This window comes from Hyla sarda, chromosome 10 (assembly GCF_029499605.1).
Source record: "Hyla sarda isolate aHylSar1 chromosome 10, aHylSar1.hap1, whole genome shotgun sequence".
Classification (NCBI taxonomy): Eukaryota; Metazoa; Chordata; class Amphibia; order Anura; family Hylidae; genus Hyla; species Hyla sarda.
Genome location: NC_079198.1, coordinates 130,595,619 through 130,613,397, shown reverse-complemented (window position 1 = coordinate 130,613,397; position 17,779 = coordinate 130,595,619). Strand labels below are relative to the sequence as shown.

The 17,779-nt window shown below is 45.1% G+C and overlaps 1 protein-coding gene and 1 long non-coding RNA gene across 3 annotated transcripts in view; one reads left to right on the top strand and one right to left on the bottom strand.

The window, feature by feature from the left end:
• LOC130294669 (nicotinamide N-methyltransferase-like) overlaps window positions 1-13,301 on the top strand; it is a 31,791-nt gene extending 18,490 nt beyond the window's left edge. The window contains exons 2-3 of the mRNA XM_056544862.1: window positions 11,557-11,764; window positions 12,878-13,301. Of these exons, the coding sequence (XP_056400837.1) occupies window positions 11,557-11,764; window positions 12,878-13,301 (632 nt within the window). The remainder of the gene's footprint in view (window positions 1-11,556; window positions 11,765-12,877) is intronic.
• Window positions 1-17,381, bottom strand: part of LOC130294672 (uncharacterized) — a 46,906-nt gene extending 29,525 nt beyond the window's left edge. The window contains exons 1-5 of one of the 2 annotated variants that reach the window (XR_008848574.1): window positions 17,308-17,381; window positions 12,979-13,080; window positions 12,820-12,870; window positions 11,545-11,738; window positions 11,420-11,441 (exon numbers count right to left, since the gene is read on the bottom strand). This is a non-coding gene — a long non-coding RNA (uncharacterized LOC130294672). The remainder of the gene's footprint in view (window positions 1-11,419; window positions 11,442-11,544; window positions 11,739-12,819; window positions 12,871-12,978; window positions 13,081-17,307) is intronic. The other variant, XR_008848573.1, reaches the window with a different exon arrangement.
• Between the last annotated feature and the right edge of the window lie 398 nt (window positions 17,382-17,779).

Sequence of the window (17,779 nt, the reverse complement as noted above, 5' to 3'; positions counted from 1 at the left end):
CTCCCTTGCCCCCCGTTGGTCTGGGAGTTAGTTATCAACACCTGATGCCCTTGCTGGAGTTGTCTATGGCTGCCACCACTTGGGCTGGACATGGTAAGGCGTGGAGGGAATAGTAGATGGTGGTTGGTGGGCGTGATGTGGCTACGAATGTGGCTGACCATTTGGAGGTTACGGTTGAGTATCTTTTATCATTGCGCTCTGCTGAAGTTTCTGCTGGGGTGGCGACGTTTGTCAGGGGTGAGTTTTTATTTCAAATTGTAGGGATGGGATGACATTACCAAGAGGTTTTTGATACAACAGGCTTTGAAGGGTTGGCAGCAGACTCATGTGTGGCGGGAGACCAGGAGGCCGGTTTCCTATTCTTTTTTGCTGTCGCTTTTGTCGGTTACTGGTAGATGTTGTTCTACCCCTTATGAATCTGTTTTGTATTAGGCAGCTTTTTCTGTGGCTTTTTTTGGTGCACTGCGGGTTGGGGAGCTGGTGCCGGTGTCTAAGACTGGTGCTGTTTTTTTTCGGAGGGATGATGTAGTTTGCTCTTATGGGGTTTTACAGTTTCACAGACGCAGGTCTAAGACGGATCAATTGGGGAAGGGAGCCTGGGTGAGCTTGCAGGCTGTGGATGGGGAGGCGTGCCTGGTGCGGGCAGTGTCAAAGTTTTTGAAAATTCTTGCGGCCGGCACGCATTTTTTTTGCACACGCTGACGGTTTGCCTTTGACCAGGCATCAGTTTCAGGTGTTATTTAAGCGTTGTTTGGGGGCCCTAGGTGCTCCGTTGACGGAATTTGGGACACATTCCTTCCGTATTGGTGCTGCTACGGAAGCCGCTAGGGCTGGTTTTTCTTTTTCAGCGATCCAGCGCATCGGGCGGTGGCGCTCGGAGTGTAATGCTGGTTATGTGCGTCCGGAATTGTTGTTATAATTTTGTTTCTTTTCTAGATCCGATGGTGGCATCAGTTTTCTTTCTGGGGCATTCCTATTTCCACCGGGCGGCCCAGAGGGCGGATTGTCGGCCCGGTGGGCGATCCCTGGGCTGCAGTAACGTGAACACACACTGGCGTGGTATTCCGGGCATGGGGTGGCCCCGTGTCCTGATGGAGGTTGTGGACATAGCGAGAACTGTTCGTTCTTGTGTGGTTTTGGTGGTACATGCAGGTGGGAACAACCTGTGCCATACCAGAGTGCCGGATCTGATCACTTTCAAGAAGGCCGACATTGAACTGCTCCCAAGGTTTTTCTCTGAAATTATTTTAGTGTGGTCTGAAATTGTGCCACGTGTTGCCTGGCAAGGCGCACAGGATGCGGAGGCCATCGAGCTTTCTCGCCGCTTAGTTAATTCACGCATGGCCCATTTTGTGAGAGGTAAGGGTGGGGTGGTGGTCCGTTACCGGGAGTTGGAGGGTGATAACCGCCGGTTTATGATACCGGATGGGGTCAACCTCAATGAGATTGGGCTGGACATCTTTCTCTCGGGTACACAAAGAGAAAATCGAGTTCAAACAACTCCTTAATTAAAATCATGATTTTATTGATACAATTTAAAAACAATGTAAACAGACGCCAATAATTGAAAATGGGATTAAGGTTAGATTCCAGTACAAAAAAATAGGGCTACTGCCAGCTGCAATGGGCTAACATATAATATGGTGTAACAAATAATTAATATAGTATCTCAGTCTCTAAGAGAACTGCACTGCATATCAATTATTACTACTAAAGTGCTCTATATACGGTATTTATAATATACACTGACCCCAATTGTGGGTATAATAGAATATAAATTAGTGCAAACAAGTGCTAAAGTAAGTTGCAGCTCACATGTGCATATACATACAAAGATATAATATTGCGCAATAATAGTGTGATAATATAATAGTAGCACAAGCGCTTATCTATGGATCCATGCAGACTGCAGAGAGACACAGAGACTGGTAAAATAAAGTGCATATAGTAAGCTTACCCATATTAAGCTGCAGAGCCCTGACCCCTACGATCGTTTCGGTTTCCCTTTATCAAGAGGTACTGTATCTTTCTCTCGGGGTTGTAAGATGATCTGGAGCAGGCCCTGTTTCTACTTGGTGGCGGTTGGAGCGCCGTGTAGGGGTACATGGGCTCCTCAGTGGCCGGGAGTTGATCTGTCTGGAGGTTAAAGGGGCTGAGGACACAGATGCCCGTCGGGTAGCCGACAGCCGGCATACCACAGCAGCCTAAAGTAGGTCACTTTATATATTTATACCTGGTAAAATGTTTGGTTAACTGCTATGCAGTTGTTTGGTTGGTTGATATTGTAAAATAATAAAGAGAGCTGTGACCACCACCCAGCCCATTTAAAATGTTAATATGTCTTGTTTAATTATTTTAGGATAAAGGAGAGGGACCAGTTAAAAGGGGTGTAAAGGTTATTTCACTGCAGTCTTCCACCTCCTCAAAGCCACCTTCCTCCTCTGACTCCTCTTCTTCAGACTCCTCTCTCTGCGCTTCTTCTCTCTGCGTTGTTATAAGGTGTGTTAAGTAATACTATTCCTATCAGTTTAATCCCTGTTATGTGCCTTTCATTTTTGTTCGGTTTTTGAAGCCACAGTGCAACAACAGAGGCCAGAAAAATTGGGCATGTACACATGCCTGAAAAATTTTGTATTGTTGCAGCCGCTGCTGCAGCATCGGCTAGAAAATTTGATGTTTGTTTCCCAGGCAGAAAGTGCCCTAAAACATTGCGGCTTGAACACTAGTTGGTGGCGGATAAGTCACGCAAGTCATCCGGCATTCAGAGATAAAATACAGCAACGTGTGGACCATTTTTAGCCCAAGGCAGCTCATCTCATCAGGCGTTTTTTTAGTCGAATGTATCGCCCACTGTCAGTCCCTTCGGGATCTATCCATCATTCATCTTAATAAAGGTGAGGTAATTTAGACTTTTTTGACCTAGGCGACTTCTCTTCTCAGTGACAATACCTCCTGCTGCACTGAAGGTCCTTTCTGACAGGTCACTTGAAGCGGAGCAGGCCAGAAGTTCTATCGCAAATTGGGATAGCTCAGGCCACAGGTCAAGCCTGCACACCCAGTAGTCAAGGGGTTTATCGCTCCTCAGAGTGTTGATATCTGCAGTTAAGGCGAGGTAGTCTGCTACCTGTCAATCGGGTCGTTCTCTAAGGGTGGACCCCTAAGGGCTTTTGCCATGGCGTAGGACTTAAAAAGCTCTGCATGTCCTCCATCAACTTCTGTAAAGCGTCCAATCCTTGCCGGCATAATTGTGGGAGGAGGAGGATTACTTTCAACTCTTCCCCTGTTAGATTCCCATTGTGCTGTGACATCACCCTTATACGCTGTGTAAAGCATACTTTTTAATTTATTTTGGAACTGCTGCATCCTTTCCGACTTGCTGTAATTCGTTAACTTTTCAGGCACTTTCTGCTTGTACCTGGGGTCTAGTAGCATAGACACCCAGTACAGGTCGTTCTCCTTCAGCCTTTTTATACGAAGGTCCCTCAACAGGCATGACAGCATGAAAGACCCCATTTGCACATGGTTGGATGCCGAGCTACTCATGTCCCATTCCTCGTCCTCAGTGATCTCACTGAAGGTATGTTCTTTCCCCCCAGCCACGTACAACACCACGGGTACCAGATACGTGACAACGAGCACCCTGGGATGCCTGTTGTGGTTGGTCTTCCTCCTCCTCCTCAAAGCCACATTCCTCTTCTGACTCCTCTTCCTCACAATCCTCTTCCAGCATTGCCGCAGGTCCAGCAAGCGATGCTGATAAGGCTGCTTTTGGTGGTGATGGTGACCACAACTCTTCCTCTTCATGCTCATCTAGGTCCTGAACCAGCACTCTTCGCAGGGCACGCTTCAGGAAGAAAACAAATGGTATGATGTTGTTGATGGTGCCTTCGGTGTGACTGACTAGGTTTATCACCTCCTCAAAAGAACGCATGAGCCTACAGGCATTGCGCATGAGTGTCCAGTAACGTGGCAAAATAATTCCCAGCTCCGCAGAGGCTGTCCTAGCACCCCGGTCATACAAATATTTGTTAACGGCTTTTTCTTGTTGGAGCAGGCGGTCGAACATTAGGAATATTGAATTCCAATGTGTCGGGCTGTCGCAAATCACGCGCCTCACTGGCATGTTGTTTTGCCACTGGATATCTGAAAAGTGCACCATGGCCATGTAGGAACGCCTGAAATGGCCACACACCTTCCTGGCCTGCTTCAGGACGTCTTGTAAGCCTGGGTACTTATGCACAAAGTGTTGCACGATCAGATTACACACATCTGCCATGAACGGCACATGTGTCAACTTGCCCAAATTAATTGCCGCCAACGAATTTTTTCCGTTGTCACAAACCACTTTGCCGATCTCCAGTTGGTGCGGAGTCAGCCACTGATCCACCTGTGCATTCAGGGTGGACAGGAGGGCTCGTGCGGTGTGACTCTCTGCTTTCAGGCAAGTCAACCACAAGACAGTGTGACACTGCCGTATCCGGGATGTGGAATAGTACCTGGGGAGCTGGGGGTGCCGTTGATGTGGAGCAAGACGCAGCAGCAGCAGAGGACTCAGCCGAGGAGGTTATGGAAGAGGATGGAGTAGGAAGAGTAGAGGAGGTGGCAGCAGGCCTGCCTACAAGTCGTGGCGGTGTCACCAACTCCTCTGCAGAGCCACGCATTCCATGTTTGGCAGCCATCACCAGGTTTACCCAATGCACAGTGTAGGTGATATACCTGCCCTTACCATGCTTTGCAGACCAGGTATCAGTGGTCAGATGGACCCTTGCCACAACACTGTGTGCCAGACATGCCATTACTTCCTATTGCACAATCGAGTACAGATTGGGGATAGCCTTTTGTGCAACGAAATTTCGTCCGGGTACCTTCCACTGCGTTGTCCCAATAGCTACAAATTTTTTGAACGCCTCAGACTCCACCAGCTTGTATGGTAAAAGCTGGCAGGCTAAGAGTTCAGAAAAGCCAGCTGTCAGACGCTGGACAAGGTGGTGACTCTGTGACATTGGCTTCTTACGCTCAAACATGTCCTTGACAGACACCTGACTGTGGGCAGATGAGCAGGAACTGCTCAAGGCGAGAGACGGAGTGGCGGATGGTATAGAGAGGGCAAGGAGGAGAGCAGTGGTTGACGTGTCTGAAGATGCTGGACCAGGAGGAGGATGGCGTCTTTGAGTTTGTGTGCTGCTTGTTCTGACATGTTGATCCCATAGGCGTTTGTGATGTGCAATCATGTGCCTTCGCAAAGCAGTTGAATCTAGGTGGGTGTTGGACTTCCCACGACTCAGTTTCTTTTGGCACAGGTTGCAAATGGCATCGCTGTTGTCAAAGGCAGACACACAAAAAAATGCCACACTGCTGAGCTCTGCAATGACAGCATTCTGGTGGTAGCAACAGCATGCGTTGATTGGCGTGCTGTCTGGCTGACCCCGGGTGCCGATGCATGCTGTCTGACTGTGCCACTAGCTCCTTGCGACGACCTTCTCCTGCTTCCAACTTGTCTTCTCCTTCTCTCTGTCTCCCCATCTGAACTTTCCACCGGTTCTTCTTCTCTTCTAGCGGGCACCCACGTGGCATCCACGGACGCATCGTCATCATCAACTGCTTCACTTGTATCTGACAACTCAACAAAGGAAGCAGCAGCGGGTACAACATCATCATCATCATCATCACACCGTACGTCCATGCGTGTAATGCTGCCTGACTGAGACATATCCATCTTATCTATATCCTCTGGCAATAATGGTTGCGCATCACTCATTTCTTCCAACTGATGTGTAAATATCTCCTCTGACGGATCAAGTGAAGCGGCTGTGGTGCTAGTGTTGGTAGTGGCGGCAGGTGGGTGAGTGGTAACTTGAGAGGTGCCCAAAGCTAAGCTGGAGGAGGATGGTGCGTCAAGGTTCCAAACGGAAGCTGTAGAAGATTGGGTGTCCTGTGTTAGCCAGTCAACTATGTCCTCAGTACACTGGGCATTATTCTAGGGCCAAAGGGAATCACATGACCACGACGTCCCCTGTGGGGTGGGCTCCCTCTGCCTGTCATTTTTTTTTTATTAGTGGTACTATGCGTGCAAGCTACTGTGACAACAGATATGAGTGGCACTGTGCACTGGCAGAAGTTGGCAGAGTAGGCCTGACACACATGCTTGCAGACAACTAACTGCTATTCAATCTATTACAGTCAAAATACTATTTTTTATTTTTATGTACACTACTGTTACACCAGACACGAGTTGCACTGGTGTGACACTGTGCCCTGGCAGGCCCTGAAACGCACTTGTGTGAAGGAAATAGACTGCTATTATTTCACAGTCAAAAAAGTGTTATTTTTTTTTAAATGTACACTACTGTTACACCAGATATGAGTTGTACTGGTGTGACACCGTGCCCTGGCAGGCCCTGAAACGCACTTGTGTGAAAGAAACTGGCTGCTATTATTTCACAGTCCAAAAAGTTTTTTTTTTTTTAAATGTACACTACTGTTACACCAGATATGAGTTGCACTGGTGTGACATTGTGCCCTGGCCGGCCCTGAAACGCACTTGTGTGAAGGAAACTGACTGCTATTATTTCACAGTCGAAAAAGTGTTGTTTATTTGAAATGTACACTAATGGTACACCAGATATGAGTTGCACTGGTGTGACACCGTGCCCTGGCAGGCCCTGAAACGCACTTGTGTGAAGGAAACTGACTGCTATTATTTCACAGTCTAAAAAGTGTTCTTGTTTTTTTTAAATGTACACTACTGGTACACCAGAAATGAGTTGCACTGGTGTGGCACTGTGCCCTGGCAGGCCCTGAAACACACTTGTGTGAGGGAAACTGACTGCTATGATTTCACAGTCAAAAAAGTTTTTTTTTTTTTTTTTTTATGTACACTACTGTTACACTAGATATGAGTTGCACTGGTGTGACATTGTGCCCTGGCAGGCCCTGAAACGCACTTGTGTGAAGGAAACTGACTGCTATTATTTCACAGTCAAAAAAGTGTTGTTTTTTTTTTAAATGTACACAACTGTTACACCAGATATGAGTTGCACTGGTTTGACACCGTGCCCTGGCCGGCCCTGAAACGCACTTGTGTGAAGGAAACTGACTGCTATTATTTCACAGTCAAAAAAGTGTTTTTGTTTTTTTAAATGTACAGTACTGTTACACCAGAAATGAGTTGCACTGGTGGGACACTGTGCCCTGGCAGGCCCTGAAACACACTTGTGTGAGGGAAACTGACTGCTATTATTTCACAGTCAAAAAAGCTTTTTTTTTTTTTTTTTAAATGTACACTACTGTTACACCAGATATGAGTTGCACTGGTGTGACACTGTGCCCTGGCAGGCCCTGAAACGCACTTGTGTGAAGGAAATTGACTGCTATAATTTCACAGTCAAAAAAGTTTTTTTTTTTTTTTATGTACACTACTGTTACACCAGATATGAGTTGCACTGGTGTGACACCGTGCCCTGGCAGGCCCTGAAAAGCACACGTGTAAAGGAAACTGACTGCTATTATATTACAGTCAAAAAAGTTTTTTTATTTTTTAAATGCAAGCTATTGTGACATCAGATATGAGTGGTGGCACTGGGCAAGTGGGCACACGCTGGCAGGCAGGCAACTGCAATTAGATTACACAGGGGAAAAAAATAAAGCAGACTGATGTTCTAGCCCTAAAACTGGCTTTTTGGGGTGCTGCCCTTACAGCAGAGATCAGATGAGTGAATACTGTAGTTGATTGAAAGAAAAAAAGTTTTCCACCGGAGTACCCCTTTAAACCAGTGGTTCCCAACCAGGGTGCCCCCAGCTGTTGCAAAACACACGTGTGAAGGAAACTAATTGCTATTATATTACAGTCAAAATGTTTTCTTTTTTTAAATGCAAGCTATTGTGACACCAGATATGAGTGGTGGCACTGGGCAAGTGGGCACAGTGTACGCTGTGAGCCTGACACACGCTGGTGGGAGGGAGGGTCTGCTGCTGATATGCTGGAATGTGTCTGCTGACTGTGAGGTACAGGGTCAAAGTATACTCAATGATGATGAATAGGGGGCGGATCGAACATCGCATATGTTTGCCCGCCGCAGTGAACGTAAACAAGCTATGTTCGCCATGAACTATTCGCCGGCTAACTGTTTGGGACATCTCTAATTAACAGGTACAAAATAGTACACCACTTAGATGTACGTATGCAGTATGCACTTAGGATGGCAGAAAAATGCGCTACAATACACCTAAAAAACTCTGTAAGTTTTGTAAAACACCAGCCGATGAGTACTAGTGCTTGGACTTTCACAGTATGTTAGCCCCTGACAGATTAACAGGTACAAAATGGTACACTACTTAGATGTACGTGTGCGGTATGCACTGATGAGGGCAGAAAAATGCGCTACAATACACAATAAAAACTCTGTATTTTTGTAAAACACCAGCCGGTGAGTACTATTGCTTGGAATTTCACAGTATGTAGGCCCTTCACAGATTACCAGTGCAAAATTGTACACTACTTAGATGGTCGTATGCGGTATGCACTGATGAGGGCAGAAAAATGTGCTAAAATACACTTGGAAAACATATTTTCATAAAACAACAGCCAGTGATTTGTTTTCCCTGTCCTTTCACTGTATGTAGACTTGTTACAGATTAAAAAAAGTGATCTACTTAGATGTAGGTATGTGACTTGCACGTATGAGGGCAAAAAAATGCACAACAGTACACTTGGAAAACATATTTTCATGAAACAACAGCCGGTGATTACTTTTGCATGGACTTTCCCAGTATCTAGACTTCTTACAGATTTACAGATACAAAATAGTAGACTGCTTTGATGTAGGTATGTGGTATGCACATATGAGGGCAGACAAATGCACTACAGTCCACTAAAAAAAAAACTTATTTTGCACAGCAGCAGGAAACAACAGTGCAGCACCACAAAAAACAAAATTGCACTCTGTCACAGCATATTAAAGGGGTACTCTGGTGCTTACACATCTTATCCCCTATCCAAAGGATAGGGGATAAGATGCCTGATTGCAGGAGTCCCGCAGCTGGGGACGCCCGGGATCATGCATGCGGCACCCCGTTTGTAATCAGTGCCCGGAGCGTGTTCGCTCTGGGTCTGATTACTGTCGACCGCAGGGCCGGCGGCATGTGATGTCAAGCCTCCGCCCCCGTGTGACGTCACGCTTCGCCCCTCAATGCAAGCCTAGGGGAGGGGACGTGATAGCTGTCACGCCCCCTCCCGTAGGCTTGCATTGAGGGGCGGAGAGTGAAGTCACACGTGGGCGGAGGCGTGACGTCACACGCCGCCGGCCCTGCAGTCGACCCTAATCAGACCCTGAGCGTACACGCTCCGGGCACTGATTACAAACGGGGTGCCGTGCGCATGATCCCGGGCGTCCCCAGCTGCGGGACTCCCGCGATCAGGCATTTTATCCCCTATCCTTTGGATAGGGGATAAGATGTGTAAGCACCGGAGTACCACTTTAAGAATACTGTGAATTGCTGGTTATTATACCGTCTACAGACTAGGATAAGCAGATGATTTCTTGTGGAAAAAATACACAGAATTGCGCTGAAAAATCTTTCTTGCCTCCTGTGATACGGTTCATGAAGTTCAGGCAGCTTGTTGATTTGAGGCAACGAACAGCTATCTGCCCCTCTCTGCAAAATGGCTGCCAATTATATAGGGATGTGACATCACAGGGGTCAATGAATGCTGATAGGCTGCATCCTGCATGTGATTCAGGGTCATCCCGCTTACCTCCCTTCCTGCCTTGCCTTCCCAGCATCCCCTACCCCATGAACTGACACGTAGATCCGCCATTTTAGGTGTCCTGGAGCCTGGAGTTTAATGAAGTGATTTGCGCAATAGAATCGTGGCGATATTCGCATTCATTGCGAATCGAAAAAATCCTGAAATTTGTAAGGAATTCGGGTTTGTCTGATTCGATTCGCTCATCTCTACTTATGATACAGACACAGTTATTAAATTAAATGGTTAATTTCCCTTTTCTCCCTGCACTGTGGATCTTTACTCAATTTCATAATTAAAAGCCATGGCTAGTAAAAATATTTGAGTATTATTGATTTAGCTACATTGTGTCTATAACTGGGACTTAGATAGCAGATCACACTTTATCTTGGAGCCGTTCCCTTCCTAGCACTTAAGTGCATTGGTGCCGAAGTCAAACAAAACAAATGGAACTGTACATAGTCAGGGAACAGGTCAGGAAAATAACAGGAATACAAAAACCAGAACAGATATCTAAATACAAACTAGGCAAGATATAGCATTCAAAAATAAAAAGGGGCTGGAAATAAAGAGCACTGTTCACACTGGACACAGAACAAAGAACACACTAGACACCCCACTCTGAACATGGAGGGACATCAATACCAAAGCCAAATAGACTACTAGCCAGCGGGTACTCTCCACCAAGTGATCAGGTAATGGCCTAAGAGGAAATAGAAATACTAAATACAAGCAAACACGTATACTAGCACAAGACTCACTCACTCCTACATAGACGGATTAGCATAAAGCTCAGAGCAGATTATATCCTAGGAGTAGCAGGAATGAACAAGGTAAAAACAGGGCTGACATGATGCACAGTGTGAACACGGACTAAGATATATCAAGGTAAAAGCAGAACAAACATACACAAATACTAAAACCCGACAATATACTAAAACAAAGCAGAATTAAATCTATATATCAAACAGGACATATAACAATGGTTAAAACTCAGGATATGAACTCAAACAAACGTAGCTAAGGTGCATAATAAACCAGACACGGTCAGAGTACAGAGCTAATTACCAGCAGCGAGTTCCAGCAGAGCTCGGGTCTAAATAACCGCACCTGAGATGCCATAGGCTGAGAGCATTAAAGGAGTACTCTGGTGCAAAGTATTTCTGCTCCGTCCTGCCCGGGCTGCAAAAAAAATGAAAATAAACCATCTCTCACCTTCCTGAGTTCCCGCAGAGCGCCACTACAGCTGTTCGGTCCTCCGGTCCATCGCCTTCATACTTCCGGGTATAACGAAACGTCACATGGCGCTCAGCCTATCATGGGCCGAGGCTAAACATCGCAGCAGCCGGCGATAGGCTGAGCGCCATGTGACGCTTCGTTACACCTGGAAGTATGAAGGAGATGGACCGGAGGACCGATCAGCTGTAGTGGCTCTCCGCAGGAACCCAGGAAGGTGAGAGATGGTTTATTTTAATTTTTTTTGCAGCCTGGTCAGGACGGAGCAGGAATACTCTGCACCAGAGTACTCCTTTAACTCTTCCCAAACCAAGGAGAATTAGCACAGAAATTGTTCAGACACAAAACTAATGTCAGAACAGCACCTAAAACAGAAATATGCAAAAACACAGAAACGGACATTACAGATGTCCAGGTAAATCAAGGGGGTTTACTTACTATTTCTTGCAGCTATAATTTTCTGGAATTGAAACAGACATATGTTATTATTATAATCTGCATCTTATAATCTGTGGTTGTTTATCATATCCTTTTCTTTTTTTTTTTTTTTTTTTTTTTATTACATTTTTCTCCAGGTCCCATTAATGGAGATGTCCTTATTGACCTCAGCGCTGGTTCCTTTGTTCATCATCTATATTCGGCCTGTGAGTTTTTCCAACACATCATAGTGCTGAGGGTCAGTGACAGATGCATCATGGAGCTGAAGAGATGGCTGGACTCACGGACAGGAGCATTCGATTGGGGACATGTCACAAAACTTCATGGAGAGATACAAGGGAACAGGTGAAGTATTTTTTCTGAATATTAGGTGAAGTCTACTATTATTGTTATTGTTGCTCTTCATAAAGACCAGTATTAGTCTATTCAATATCAAAGCCATTACCCTTTTTCAGATGAGACAAAACATTTAAACAATGTGGAGCGGGTCACGTTAGACAGATTCTGGGTGCAAATCATTGAACACTAGTGTTGAGCACGAATATTTGTAATGCAAGTTTTTTATTGCGAATATCGGCACTTCGCGATTTCGTGAATATTTAGAATATAGTGCTATACATTCGTAATGACGAATATTGTTTTTTTTTTTTTTTTTTAACATGCAAGTTTTTTATGGAAATTTTCCATTCAAATTTTCCATGCACATTTTTGCATGGAAAAAATAAGTGAACGAACATAGCGAATGTGCAAATTTCGCAAACATAGGACAAATAATCATCAATATATTCACAAAATATCGCAAATTCGAATATGGCCCCTGCCGCTCATCACTATTAAAGCCTTCTGCTGCATTAGCAACAGCAAATCTTAGCCTATGAAGCTAAATATCCAGTAGGTTTATTCCACCCCTGTTGGATGCCAATAATCCAAACCTAACTATAGAGTAGTGTTGCTCGCGAATATTCGCAATTCGAATATTATTCGCGAATATCGCATATTTGCGAATTCGCGAATTTCGCGAATATAGCGCTATATATTCGTAATTACGAATTTTCATTTTTTTTTTTTTTTTTTTTTTTATTCACAGTACACATCACAGTGATCACCCCTCTCTGCTTCCAGCTTGTGTGGTGTAAAGAAGGCTCTAATACTACTGTGTGAGACTGGCGTGCGAAAATTCGCATATACGAATTTTCGAGTATGCGAATTTCCTATATGCTAATTTTCACATATGTTAATTTTCGCATTCGCGAAATTTCGCATATGCGAAAATAAAACGAGAATATCACGGATATGCGAATATTCGCGAATATATGACGAATATTCGTCCATATATTCGCGAATATTCGCGAATTCGAATATGGCCTATGCCGCTCAACACTACTATAGAGCTTATATACCTGTATATTCCTACGGACTGTTGACAATTCTTTTTCTCATTTTTCCTATTTCTTTCAGTGACCAGTTTCAGGACAAAGAAGGAAAAGTGAGATCAGCGATTCCACATGTGATGAAATGTGACCTTGAGAAAGAAAATATGACGGATCCGATAGACTTACCTCCAGCAGATTGTATTATTAGTGTTTGGCTCCTTGATGCGATCTGTAAAGACCAAGATGATTACAGGAGATATCTCAGGAAGTTCTCAAGGATGCTGAAACCTGGAGGACATATTATATTAGCTGGGGCTTTAGATACAACATATTACACAGTGGGGAAAGACAAGCTCCATGCCTTCCCATATGATGAGGATTTTGCCAGGAAAGCTCTAGCTGGAGAAGGATTTGTTATAGATAAATGTAAGGTTCAGAAGAGAACAGTTGTCAGTGACCTTATGGACTATAAGGCCATGATATTCATTGCAGCTCACAAGGAGAAATAGCTCTGAGTAAAAAATTACAACCTGTGTGTGAAGCTTTAGTTGATATTCTTTTTTTTTTTTTTTGTAAATCAAATGGTGCCAGAAAGTTAAACAGGTTTGTAAATTATTTCTATTTAAAATTGTTATTCCTTCCAGTACTTATGAGCTGCTATATGCTCCACAGGAAGTTCTTTTCTTTTTTAATTTCTTTTCTGTCTGACCACAGTGCTCTCTGCTGACATCTCTGTCCATATCAGGAACTGTCCATAGCAGGAGAGGTTTGCTATGGGGATTTGCTCCTGCTCTGGACAGTTCCTGACATGAACAGAGGTGTCAGCAGAGAGCACTGTGGTCAGATAGAAAAGAAAATCTAAAAAGAAAAGAACTTCCTCTGTAGTATACAGCAGCTGATAAGTATTGGAAGGATTAAGATTTTTTAATAGAAGTAATTTATAAATCTGTTTAACTTTCTGGCACCAGTTGATTTAAAAAAAAATAGAATAAAAAATAAAAATAAGTTGTTTTCTACCAGAATACCCCATTAAGATAACAGCTCTAGGTTATATAGTATAAATATATTGGGACTAGGAGCCCTTTTAATTCTGAGACCTTAATGTAGACTTTTAATTGTGCTGAGACATTGGCTGATGATATACGACATCAGGGGAACCTGGAATTATGGAATAAGTGATTTTCCTATTGTTGTTCTGTTCTTTATTTGCTTTATATCTATAGTGTAATAAAGTGTAGTATATATTATTTAGCTATTTGTATTCTTTACTGGGACATAATCTGTATCACTCATCTGATCTATAGGTATCACAAACCTTGATGATTGATACTTAATTAATATATCGAAAAATAAATAAATACTAAACCTTTTGGGAACACAGGACTTACCTGTACGCCCTGGCTGCCTAGTACTTGGCACACCAGGATGTACATGTACATCCTGAGTCCTATCCCAGCTATCAAAAAAAGAGCAGGAGCTGGGCTAGCTTCATAGATCGCAGGTCCTGGCTGCTATCAACGGCCGGAGACCCGCCAGTAATGGTGGACATCAGCTCATGCTCACCATTAGCCCTTCGAATGCTGTGATCAATACTAATCATGCCATCTGAAATATGTGGGGGTGTACATACACTCATCGGACCCCCACGATTTCCTGTATGGACCAGGGGTCGACCCGCCTCCTCCATGCATCTCTATGGGAGAGTCAGAGATATATGAGCTGGTATGTTCCTGTAGGAGGCTCTGGCTCACTTCTTGCACAGAGTGTAGGTCTGTGACACAGACAAAGTGACAGTATATCTGATGTATATCTCCTGCTCAGCTGCGCCCCTGTTGTATAACTGCAGGCACAGCTCAGCCCTGCTAGGAGCAGGGACTACTATCAGTATTCTGACGGAAGCTCAAGATGCTGTATAGTATACATCGGTGCGCTATGTACCTCTGTATACTATACGGCCGGCAGAGGTAAGTTGTAATTGGATCCATTGCATATAATCTGTATGCAGTCTGTGGGTTTTTCAAAAATGTCCTAGTGCTGAAGGTCACTGACCAATGTATAATGAAGCAGAAGAGATGGCTGGATGCACATACAGGAGCATTCGATTGGGGACATGTCACAAAACTTCATGGAGAGATACAAGGGAACAGGTAAGGAATTTATCAATATTTGTGGGAAAACCTGTAATGGGCGCACCTGACCAGTCTGTTCATTTCTCTCTGGTCAGGAAAGAGTTACAGTCCCAGGCCAATAGCAGCATAGGTGGGTGTTATTTCTAGGCCTTGCTGCTGAGCACACTTGCACTTTGTATAGCCACGGCGTTCTGGTCAGTGTTAGCTTTTAGCCCTGTTTTGATATTCTCTTGTTATTATGAGTAACTGGTCAGTATTTAGCCTGTCCTGTTTGTATCCTGCTATGTGTCCCTTTTTGGTGTGTGTTTACATTGAGCCACAATGCAATATACTATAATATGGAGGTCAGGTCAGGGGCTATGTACCGTATTTTTCGCCCTATAGGACGCACCGGCTTATAAGACGCACCCAATTTATAGGTGCAAAATCTAAAAAAAATAAAGATTTTGAACCCAATAGTGGTCTTCAACCTGCGGACCTCCAGATGTTGCAAAACTACAACTCCCAGCATGCCCGGACAGACGTTGGCTGTTTGGGCATGCTGGGAGTTGTAGTTTTGCAACATCTGGAGGTCCACAGATTGAAGACCACTGCATAGGAGGTAATACTCACGTGTCCCCGCTGCTCCGGACCAGTCACCACTGCCCTGGATGTCGCTCCATCGCTGTCGCCGTGTCCCCGTCGCTCCGGAACGTCTCTGCTGCCGGCCGGGTATCCTCGCTTTCTGTCGCCGCCATCACGTCGTTACGCACGCCGACGCACGTACGCGACGACATGATGACGAGGAAGGAGAGCGCCGGCCATACAGGGGATCCCTGAATGGAGAAGACACCGAGGAGGCAGGTAAGGTCTCTCCCGGTGTCCTGTAAGCACTAACCCGGCTATTCAGTCGGGCTGTTCGGGACCGCCGCGGTGAAATCACGGCGGTCCCGAACAGCCCGACTGAACAGCCGGGTTAGTGTCACTTTCCCTTCAGATGCTGCGGTCAGCTTTGATCGCCGCATCTGAAGGGTTAATACAGGGCATCACCGCGATCGGTGATGTCCTGTATTAGCCGCGGGTCCCGGCCGTTGATGGCCGCAGGGACCGCCGCGATAGGGGTGTATTCGTCATATAAGACGTACCGACTTTTTCCCCCCAGTTTTGGGGAAGAAAAAGTGCGTCTTATACGGCGAAAAATACGGTATATGGTTCCAATGACTTCTGCTTCCTTCTGCTTTCCTGCATGTACAGCTACGGAAGCAAATACATGAATAAATACATAAACAAATAAATAAGTCCCTAAGATCACATAATAAGCTGCTCAGTGCCATCTTTCATTCACCTTCCTAAATGTTCCCATTACTTTTCCTACAGAGAGGGAATTGCTAAGGGATGAGATGCAGGCAGCATGTACTGGAGGGGCCTACAAAACAATGCAGGATGGGTCCTAAAAGAAATAAAGACAAGTGAGGAAGTAAGATACAAGACGCTGACGCTGCAGCCCGCGGTTTCATTGTGTACAGTAAAGTACAGTAGTGACGAGAGGAGTCACAACTGCAACCTCTGCAAACCCCTATAACTATGTCACAGATCTTGGCAAACTATTCTGCATGATGAATGTAAACTATTTCTCTGATGTGAATGTATCCTTAGATATTCTAACAAATTTTTGAGCCTATATTAACCCCTAAACAACACAGTGCGTACAGGGACACCCATTCAAGGGCCGATGCAAGGATTTTTGTCTACATAGGCAAAGGAGCATTTTGGTTGGCAGAAAGTAGAGAATTGGGTGATATTGATAGGTAATGTAGGGAATTCCCCAGTAGGTAGGTTGTAAATAATCCCCCACCCAATTAGGTAGATGCTCCCAGTGGATAGGGTAGAGAATCTGAATGGTAGATGTTAGGTAATCCCCTTGTTGGGTAGGTAATGCCCCCCTGTAGATAATAGGTAATGCCTCCCTATAGATAAGTAGATAATGGCCCCCTGTAGATAAGTAGGTAATGGCCCCCTGGTAGGTATATAATGCAGGTATGAAGGAAAGTATGTAGATGGGGCAAGTAGGCAGGTAGGTACATAGTGCAGGAAGGTAGGCAGGTACATAGTGTAGGTGTGTAAGTAGGCATATAGGGGGAGATTTATCAAAACCTGTCCAGAGGAAAAGTTCTCCAGTTGCCCATAGCAACCAATCAGATTACTTCTTTACTTTTTTCACAGTCCTCTTTAAAAATGTAAGAAGCAAGCTGATTGGTTGCTATGGGCAACTGCACCACTCTTCCTGTGCACAGGTTTTGATAAATCTCCCCCATAGTTATATGGGGCAGGGCAGGAAGGTATATAGTGCAGGCAGACAAGCAATCCCCCTTTTTCTCTTTAAAATAAAATATAAAATCCCACTCACCTTCCCTCCACTCCAGTGCTGACACCAGGGCCTTCTCTTCCTCTTTTGGATGTCTCAACGCTGTGTCACTCAGCTTGCCCTGCATGATGACATCATCTCCTTGCACGACATTCAGGGTAGGAAGAGTGATGCCCAGGTACAGTACTGGAGCAGGGATTTGTGTTCCCTGCTCCTGTACAGTACTGAGTGACAATGTGTACATGGTAATACATCGCCCCCTCATTTTACCTTTAGGGGGGAGGCGCCTCTGTTCTAAATCCCCTGCCTTAGCTGCCATATGGTAGTGATGACCCTGACCCTTGCTGTCTTGCACCTGGGAGAACCTATTCACCCTGGATCCTTAACCTGTTGGGGAAGGAGGGCGTATGGATACGCTCTCACGTCCCGGGAATTAAGGACGGAGGGCGTACCTGTACCCCCTCCGCATTTCCGATCACCGCCGCTCGCCGGGCGGTGATCGGACTCGGATGAC